The sequence below is a fragment of the Tachysurus vachellii genome, chromosome 15, assembly GCF_030014155.1.
Source record: "Tachysurus vachellii isolate PV-2020 chromosome 15, HZAU_Pvac_v1, whole genome shotgun sequence".
NCBI classification, from domain to species: Eukaryota; Metazoa; Chordata; class Actinopteri; order Siluriformes; family Bagridae; genus Tachysurus; species Tachysurus vachellii.
This window is the reverse complement of record NC_083474.1, coordinates 5902310-5912716: the sequence shown is the minus strand read 5'-3', so window position 1 is coordinate 5912716 and position 10407 is coordinate 5902310. Positions and strand designations below refer to the sequence as shown.

The window sequence follows — 10407 nt, the reverse complement described above, 5'->3', positions numbered from 1 at the left end:
GTGTGCTGCTGCTAGTGTTTATATAAGATATAAGATAAGATTCAGTCAGAGGGGGGAAAATGAAGTTTGAGTAATCAGATCTAGAACTCAGAGTTAGAAATGTATGTTAGAAAACATAACTATATTAGCTTGAAATAATTATATTACTTGAAATATCTCTGAAGTACAATGTGCGGCCATCTGTTCGTGACCTCAAACTACATTTACCTTTACATTAACGGCATTTAGCATACACCCTTATCCAGAGTGACTTGCAACTGAGGGTTAATGGCCTTGCTCAGGGGCCCAGCAGTGGCAGCTTGGTGGACCTGGGGTTCGAACCCATGACCTTCCGATCAGTAGCCCAACACCTTAACCACTGAGGACAATGATCCGAAATACACCAGCAAGTCCTCCTCTGAATAGCTGATGAAAAACAAAATGAAGACTTTGGAGTGGCCTAGTCAAAGTCCTGACCTGAATCCTATTGAGACGATGTTGACAATTCTGCAAAGATGAGCGGACCAAACTTCCTCCACAGCGCTGTAACAGACTCATTGCAAACGCTTGATTGCAGTTCTTGCTGCTAAGGGCGGTCCAACCAGTTATTAGGGTTAGGGGTTTGGATTTTATTTTCCCTTAATAATAAAAACCTTCATTTAAAAACTGCATGTTGTGTTTACTTGTGTTATCTTTGACTAATATCTAAATTTGTTTCATGATCTGAAACATTAAAGTGTGACAAACATGCAAAAAAATGATCAGGAAGGGGACCAACATTTTTTCACATCACAGTATATACAAAACTCTATCAATATTTTTTATCCTAACATTTCTTTCTGTGGCTAGTAGAGACTGAACACAAGAATATGGACTATAACACACGCTGAATGAAAAAGGTAAAAGGTTTTTGACTTTATAAAGCTGCAGCAGACACTTCATATAATGCTAATTGTATTGCTGCTACAGATATATCTATTGCTGCAAGGCAACTGAATAATTTATTTTACAGCGTGTACATGTAAAACTACAGTGCTCTGTTTTTATTGTCCTGTTGTGTCTTTGAATTTATAGTCATTATGGTCCTGGAGGAACCTCACATCGTTACAGTGTACACAAGCTATATTGTATAAAGGAATGACATGCAAACTTTGTCTAGTTTAAAGGAAAATTGTCAATAAGCCAAAGGTAAATGAAGGTGTCGTCTCTTTTGGGTGAGTAACTATGGTAACTATGTTAACGGAAACTTGACTGAAACATGCTGGGACGTTCCTACTGTATGTGCTCTTGACGAAAAGCAACTCACTATCTACACATTGCAGGTTGCATCATTGTCATAAGAAGTAGGTTAGATAACAATTCGCCTGTGTTAACTAAGAGGTTGTAGAAGACATTCAGCCCACCGTTTTCTGAACGTGACAGCTGCTGTATGTTACACAGGAGATAACAAAGGCTGGTGTATCCATTATAACAAAGCACCACCCGGTCATTGTACTAGCATCATGGTACTGACCATGTGTGTTAAAAAATGCGTATTTAGCTAAATACACAACTTTTTGAAGTCATTATTGTTTCTAATAATCTCAGACCCAACTCATACCTTGGACATGAATATACGTTGGCATCGGCTGACTGAAATCTTTGGAAATAATAGCGAACGTGGTTTTTAGCCGTACATACGATACTATATTGCATTCAGTTTGTTAATAAAAACACTAGACTTCACATACAAGACTTCACATTGGTAGCACAGTTACCAATAAACCCCTTATTACAGGTCTGCTAGATAAATATATTTTTAATAATGTAAACTTATAACCTAGGTTGGTTAGTTAGTCTTTAGTCCTCTAAGAAGGATTTCAAAAAGATCAATGGTCTCTTTTTGAGAGCAACACAAAACCCCATTGCGTGGAATTAACGCAAACCATTTCACACCTACAGAGAAATAAGCTTCCCTCGTTCCCTCATCACGTCGCGTGTACCCATGCCTGTATACATGAGTGCAGCCTCAGAAACTATTGAGCAGTCCATTCTCTTTAGAAAGTCTATATTCATGAAATCAGTCCTAATTTTCTCATATTTTCTACTTATAATTACAAGGATATCTTCTTGGTGCAATGTCTTCTATACTGATCTTTAATTTACAATATATAAATATTATATGTGTACAAAAAGAAAATAATGTTTATATATATATATATATATATATATATATATATATATATATATATATATATTTGGGAAAAGATTTTTTGTTTTTAATTTGTTGGGAAAACTATTCCTTACCTGAATATTTTATTTACACAACATGAACTTTTTTAATTTCTACTTTTTTAAATACTAAATTTTAATTAATTAAAATCTGTTATTAGATGATGATACATCACATTATGATTGTAATGTAAATTTTAAATTGCTCTTTCTGTTTGCTTTGGTATTATAAGTGTGCTAAGAATCCGCCCGCACACACACACACACACACACACACACACACAGTCAGTGGTGTGGATGATCATGAAGGTGAACCTAAAGCTATGTCTCTGAGGCCCTCTAGTGGTTGAATGCAGTACAATATTTAATCCCTCCCCTTGAATGGAGGCTAAATCAAAATGACCTTCTAAGCCACATTTACACATCTAAGACCTGATATCTAGTCAAATTGTTTACTTATGTTAACTGTGTTTACAGGAGTTATTTGATAAGAAATGAAAGGGCATGACTGATGTGGTGATATTTTTGTGGTGATGAGTCTTTTTTATGGTTAGCCAGTAGCTTCCACAAAATAAGAAGGGCATAAAAGACCCCTTCCCTATTCAGCTACGTAACTTATTGCGCAAGGTGAAAATAAGCAGAAAATTCTTCCTCAAATTTTAGTTATATTTCGGTTAAATATTACCTCAAATATAAGTATTATTAGGTTAGTGTAAATTTTGACTCCAGCTGTTAGCTTGGCTGACCTGAGCATGTAATTTCTAGCCCAACCTGTCAATCACATAATAAACCATGGCATTGGCAATGTATATATATATCCTTATGAATATATATACTAAAAAAAATACACTATGGAAAAATATTGTGTGAGCTCCCAAAAGGTTTGGCTCCTTTTTCACTAAGTAGCATAGAGAAAGATTATACTGCAGCCATCCACAGAGGGCCTCAGGCAGTTCAGCTTCATGTTTAAACTGAGTTATATACAGTATAGACAATCATTGCACTGTATAAAATCTGTTAATGTTAGCTTATAGTATTACTCTATGCTCATCGGGGTAAGCTCAATTACCTTAAAGTATAGAATGTTATTTAATTTTTAGTTGAATGAACTTGCTAAAGTTTTTCTTTCACCTAGCATTCATCGTCTTTGTGTAATATAACTAGATATGATGCACCAGTTCTAGATCAATGCACTAGTTCTACATCACCATTGCTGCAAGTCTTGTTAGATATATCTCTGTCAGCTTCAGCTTAAAATGACAAACCAGAGACAGAAAGACTACCCCCAGTTGAGGGAGAGCAACTAAGCTGGACAGCGTCAATGGCAATGACCTATACCAATGGACAAATGTCAAGTGTTTGTGTTGAAAGGCCTCAAGATACACTAGTTAAATATCAGACACAAAAACAGACTGCAAGCACCACATGGGCAGGAAATGACAATAATGATATAAAATAGAGGCTAGAACTACCATGCAATGAACTACCATGCAGTGGTACCATACAATACCAGTAGCATATGAGTAGAGTGATTCAGAGTGGAAATAAAATATTATCACAGTTAGCAACCATCTCAGTGATCCTGTTTGTTCCAAGGATGAACATGCTTGTAAAGCCAGTTGAACTGTCAAAAAAAAAAAAAAAAATTAGATGAGTGCAGCTTTGGAAATCTCTGGTATGACAAAACCCACAGAAAAGAGCAGATGCTGCTAGGCTAGCATGATTTCAGAGTACCTTAAAGAAGGGAGTGTTAGCAGAGTAATGGTCATGAGGCAGCAAGATGCCTCGACAAAAGGAAACAAGATTAGGGATTATATAATTATCATAATACAGTTGTGTATAAGTCACTAAGACCACCATCCAGCCTGAAACTGTTCTGCTGCCTGCATGTTATCATCCTGGTTCAGCTTAGAGTTGTGAAAAGAAAAAAGGTGCATGGATAAAGCATTTTGAGCAGTAGAAATTTCCAGTGTGGGTTTCAAAGAGGGCTGGAGAACAAGCTATTTGCATGTATAGGGTAGGGTGCAGGGGCTTTGCTAGAGAGTCCTATGAGAGACCATTCTGCAGTTGGTATCGCAGTAGAGAGGAAAATGTGGGCAACACGTTACACCTCTACAACCTATAGCAGTAGAAAAAGCCTAAAGATTTTCTCTGTAGATCTATGAAAATGTGCTGGTAGGGCACAAGCTGTGGCTAAGAGCCTTGTCTGCGTCCCCTGGTGAAGACGATGAAAGACCCAAAACACCCACGGATCCCAGGTTACATGATTGATGATGTGCCCCAGCTAGCATCAGTAAGTGTTTTACTGTTGAAACCAGTGTGGGAAAGTGAACCTGTGACTCTCTCATGCAAACCGTAAGTTCTTTTGTAGAACTGCACTATGTATATTTGGATACACCTGCTATGCCTCAACACTGACCACTTTAACAGTCTTCAATGCTAACACCACCATGCCCCCCCCCCCCCACACACACACACAAACACACACATACACACACACTCACTTAAGTAGTTCAGTACTGTAGGTCAGCCACAAAGTTTAATATATTGAATTGTGTAGTTTTGCATCAATTGTATTATCTTTGTATGGTGTAGCATTAAAATCCCATAGTATATGTGTTTATGTTTAGCCAATGTGCTCCAAAGAAAAGAGTATAAAAAAATCTGCTAAGACAACATAAGGAGACTAATATTAGTTTTATTGCTAATGGTTTCTAGGTGGTTAACATTACAGCTATGCATTTAGTTAATATTTTTAAGGCAGTTAAAGGCAGGACACAAGTTTTTTCATTAACTTTGATGTGTTTTTATTAACATAAATTCATTGTGTTGACAAACCACAGGTAATCTTTAATATGTAATGAAAACAGGCATAAGTTAAAACTAAGCAAAGCTCAGAAATACAAAAATTATAATAAATATATATATGTATATATATCAGGGTTTTTCCACTGTCTCTTGGTATTTTCTGTTGCAGCTTCTTGCCATCTTCCCACTAGCCTGAGTCTGTGTAACCATGATGAATTTCAAAATGTCAAAATCTAATCTAATGGAATTTGCTATTGTGTTATTCTACTGAATAAAATTCTATGCACTGAAATCCTTTTAATTTTTGATCATTTGATTAACATCGACTCTATAACAAACATGCATGCTGAATGCCAAACGCCACATAGGTCTAATTACAAGCCTCAGAAAAAAAAATTACAGATTTTCAGCATATAATTATCAGAATGGAAACAGAGCTTAGGACCAATTTATATGATATTATATTATATTATACTCGCATATTATATTATACTATATTCACAAATCTAGTGGAACAATAATTAACAGAATATTATAGTACAGTTATTTTAACAGGCATATTGCACAGTGAATTGGAAGATGTCTATATATTGTGTGTTGGAGTTTGGTCATATAATGGATTTTTGAATTGATATTCAGCTGGAGAAAAATGAGAAAGGAGAAACATTTACAAACATTTCTAGTCATTGTCCAGTCAATCTGTGATAATTGTGATATTTACAAAAATACACCTTTTAATAATAATAATAATAATAATATAGAACCATATAGAATATAGAACTAGCTATTTTCATATATATATATATATATATATATATATATATATATATATATATATATATATATATAGTTCTATATTATATATATATATATATATATATATATATATATATATATATATATATATATATATATATATATATATATACACACACACAATAATGTACACAATAATGTATTAGAACCATTGTATTCATTTTAACATGGTACTACTGAGCCTGGTGGCTGTACAAAAATCGTGCAAAAACACCCTACTGTGGTCTAACAGAATATGTAGTGTCAGTAGTGTCAGTGTACCTTTGTCTTTTTTTCTTTTCTCAACATGTGCAGACTTTTGTATCTCTGAAGAATTGGCTAGACCAAAAAAGAACAAGATGGTTTTCTTGTTCATGCACAGTGGATATAAAATGTCTACACAATCCTCTTAGAAATTGCAGGTTTCTGCATATATTATATGCATATAAGAATATTAAAACAATATAAGCCAAGATAAGGACATAGTCGGACATTTTTCCACCTTAATTGTGACATCAATCAACAAAATTGAACTGAAATACAAATACCAAGGTAGATTTCTAATAAAAAACAGCTTATCACCCAAAGAAACATTCTGGTGGAAACTGACAAGATTAATCTTGGTTTCATTTTTTTTTTTTTTTTTACAATTGTTTAAAATGTATCGTTACCAGGAAATATCATCAAATGCTTAAGTATAATATAAAAAGAATATAAATGTTACCTACCATAGTATAGTCTTTGGGAAACTGACTGCTGATTTGTCATTTTTCTGAATGCTGCTGATGATAATGAGGTTCAGTCATTAGCATGAAAATGGATGATGAATATGATGAAAGCAAAAATGTATTACCTTTCGGGGGGAATTCTGACTTTTGTTTCAGACCATGTTTATCGTTTTCTTAAAAACAGAGAAGGTTCATAGTGAATGACAATACTTAGTATTTGGTCAAAATCAGAGAGACCACTGGATGACCAGTATTTCTGTGAAAATATTACATTTTATTAAATGGGTAAAAAAAATATCCATGGGGGAAAATTCATACCATAGATATCACGGTGACCTGGAAAAAAGATCAAAAATTTTAAATAGAAATAAACCACTTAAATCCAGTCCAATAAACTGGAAAAAATACTTAAAACCACTTATCACCAGTAATTAAGTATGTATTATTACCTAATTTTAAATCTCAGTATTGTTTAATCTTCTTAGCAGTTAATGCGCATAGTTCTCAACTAATTAATTGATTTTCAGTTGTCACTGTGTTTAATAGTTAAAATAACTATTTTTAGACAAACAAATAGTTAAATCAATATTTAGGGGTTACGAAGTCTTTGTATGTTGATTGCTTGTCTTTTATGTTCATGATTTAGCTGCTTCATACCTCACGATTTGAGAAGCAATGCAGAGCAAAGCCGAACAAAGATATTTTTTAGTAACTTGCTAATCAGCTAGATATGTTAGTTAGCTTGCTCCATCGTATAACAGCCTAAATTATTCCCAGCGGTGCTTTTATTTAAGCATACAAATGTTAAAATGTAATTATCACACTGCAGGTTTTTGACATAATAATACAAACGTTGTCTTGAATGTCATATGTGACCATTTCTACTGTAATGCAATGTTTGTGATAAGACGTTCCATTACCTGGCGTATCTCTCTCCAAATGGTGTTCAGTTGGGTTCTCACTGTGAATATCTTCAAACTGTTCCTTAGAATTTCTTCCCTCAATGTTTACATAATCATCCTGTTCTTCACTCACTGTGTCTTCATATTGGCCATCATGCTCTTCTCCCATTGTGTTTTCATAATCCGCCTCGTGTGTATCACTCTGTAGGTCTTCATACTCACCATCACACTCATCAACCCTGGCGTTCTCAACACTCTGTGTTTGTTCTGTTCTTTGCTCTTATATAATATAATCACCAAAGAGGTCATTATGTCAAAGGTCATCAACTTGTTTTCATAAAGAATTTAGAGACGGTTGGATGACAATAAATTGTTCTCACCTTTGGGACTTGTGTTGATATAATAGGAACCAGATGATCTTTTTGAACGCTTTCCTGCTAACACAGAGAAAACATTGCTATAATTTTCTTTTTCAGGTAAATTATAGTAAATTATATTGTACCATACTTTGTGTTTCTCTACAATTGTGATCTTCTAATGGAAGGTACACAGTAAAACATTTACTGTAAAAATATAGCATAATTTATTCACAGCAGAATTGCCAGTCAAGTGCTTTAATTTTCTAGTAATTGTTATAGTAAGGTATTAGTTACAATAGCATAATACTGTAATATTGTTAAGGATAATCGCATTTTAAACATTACCCTATTTTTTCAACATTAAAATAAATGGTTTACATGTAAAAAAAAAAAAAAGGTTACAGTATGAAATAAAGCATTACATTTACATTAAATCCTCTATGAATAAATAAATCCTGATACTGGTTCACTACGACATGGTCTAAGAATATCATTAGTCTAAAAACTTTTCTTATAGTATTTTAAGTGTTCATTAAAGTACTTCAGAAAGACTTAAGACTTTCGTAGTAATTTGAAGACAACTGATGACTCATCTGTTCGGACATCTAGGGGAAGTCCATTTTATCACCTAGTTGTCGGAACAGAAAATAGTCTTCATGTTTGCCTTCCCTTGGTTGATGCATACATTTTTTTGTGTTCTTGCCGAAGCCAAAAATATTAGCTATCCCACTATGCATTGTGTTTTCATGTATTTTAATGAAAACCAATTCACTTCTTTAATTGTCCAATAATTTTTTACAGTACAAACAAACAAAACCAAGTATTCTGCTGTAAAATAAACACTGTAAATTTATAGTGTACAAAACATAAACCCCAGTGACAAGTATACTTTAATAGAATCATAAGAAATGTGAATATGCTCACCTCTGAGTTTATAGACAAGACTAAATACGATCACAAGCAGAATAAATATTCCAACTCCAGCAGCAATGTAGTACCAGGAGAAATTCGAACCTGCAACCAAATAATGGCCATAATTTCAGCATTGGGAAAGTAAATCCAATAGACCATTGATATATCTGCAATATACAGCATGAGGCAGTTGTTTAATTAGAATTTAAAGGCTGGTATAAATGGGATATTGATATATATGCATATATACATATTGTGAGGGTAATGAAAGTGAATGAGGTGAGTTATTTATTCTATTATACTTTTGTATATGGCCAAAAAATAATCAACAAATCATGAAAGGGCAAAATGGACAAATAAATCACAAATGCAGCTGTCTTTAAGTTTGTCTGTATAATAGATTGCCACATCATTCTATTTATACAATCACTGAGACACGTGGCTCAAATAAAATAGTTTCTTTGATGAAAACATTTTCTTAATGATCTCACTTTCAGGAATCGCTGTATTCTCGTCAGGGTCACGAAGGATCCAGTGCCTATCTTGGAAACTATTACTATAATGCATTATCTGTATCTATGTGTATGTAGTTCTATTCTAGGTAGCTGGTTTTCTACAACACATTTATTTTAGGTACACAACATTTAATTTGAAAGACTTTTCACCATCCCAAGTGTTACCTTCTGACAAGAGCTTTACTTCAACTCTCTGGCATTCCTGGCTCAGTTGACAGCAGTACATGCCCAGGTCAGAGGCCTGGAGCTGATGAACGAGGATGGAGAAGTTTCCTCTATAGAAAAGGTAGGGGAATACTATTATTTTTCCATCCCTAGGATCATCAAAGTTGATGGTTCCATTAGGTCCGATGCTCAGGAGGCTGGAATTATGGCTCCATTTTGCTTCCTTGGTTTCTTTACTGTCCAAAAAGGTGCATGGGAACAACACCTGCGAGCCCAGCTGAATATTTAGAGTAATATTCCTACATGACTGTAAGCAGTTTGATCCTGAAAGACAATGGAGAGCAACATGATGTTCATCAAAAATTCGATTCAGTACATGCTTGTCACATACAACCATTTACAAGTTAACAGTCATATAATGACACGTGTAAAATGCAATTTTATTTAAACAGTCGTTTTCGTTAAAAATTTGATTATCTTTAATGTATCACTAAGATAAAAGTAGAATTTTCCACTCACCACTTGGCACAAGTGCACTGAAAATCATTAAACACTGAAGAAAGTATTTCACACGCATGTCCTATACCCACACAACTTTACAATGAAATGTAAGAGGTACAGAAATACATAACTGTCCTCTGTCATTTCCTGAAACACACCCACCTTTAAAATATATGTGGACGCATATATATATGTATGTGGACGTTTATCACATTTCTGTTTGAATTATGCTTGTTATACTTCTAACAAAATTTGTATTTAAATATTTTTTTAACAAAGAGATTCACTGTGTTTGCTGCTGTTGGCAGATTATGAGAGGCTGAGCTCACGTACTCAGAGGCAATATTACACCTAGCTTGTAGAAACAAAACCACATCCTGTCATGCAGAAAGGTCGATTCAATCTATACCTATATCCAAAACAGCAAGCAAATAGTTTTCTCATAGGATTAAACACTGTTTCTAACAATTTAAAGATGCATCCATTTTATTTGATTACCTGCTTCTGTATCACAGAATTAGTTTTCAAAATT

At 34.1% G+C, this 10407-nt stretch overlaps 1 protein-coding gene across 5 annotated transcripts; it reads right to left on the bottom strand.

Annotated features, from left to right (window-relative positions):
• Positions 1-4996: 4996 nt before the first annotated feature.
• On the bottom strand, positions 4997-10167 carry LOC132858462 (uncharacterized). Of its 5 annotated transcripts, none has more exons than XM_060888821.1 (10): positions 9894-10167; positions 9375-9698; positions 8707-8796; positions 7804-7860; positions 7442-7702; positions 6840-6857; positions 6647-6694; positions 6522-6575; positions 6076-6132; positions 4997-5637 (listed from the first exon to the last, which is right to left on the bottom strand). In XM_060888821.1, exons 1-10 carry the CDS (start codon positions 9949-9951, stop codon positions 5582-5584), a joined length of 1023 nt encoding a protein of 340 aa, XP_060744804.1. In that variant the 5' UTR covers positions 9952-10167; the 3' UTR covers positions 4997-5581. The 5 variants fall into 5 exon arrangements, with proteins under 5 accessions (XP_060744804.1, XP_060744807.1, XP_060744805.1 ...); XM_060888824.1 differs by having other exon boundaries at positions 6522-6572; XM_060888822.1 differs by having other exon boundaries at positions 7804-7857.
• Positions 10168-10407: the final 240 nt, after the last annotated feature.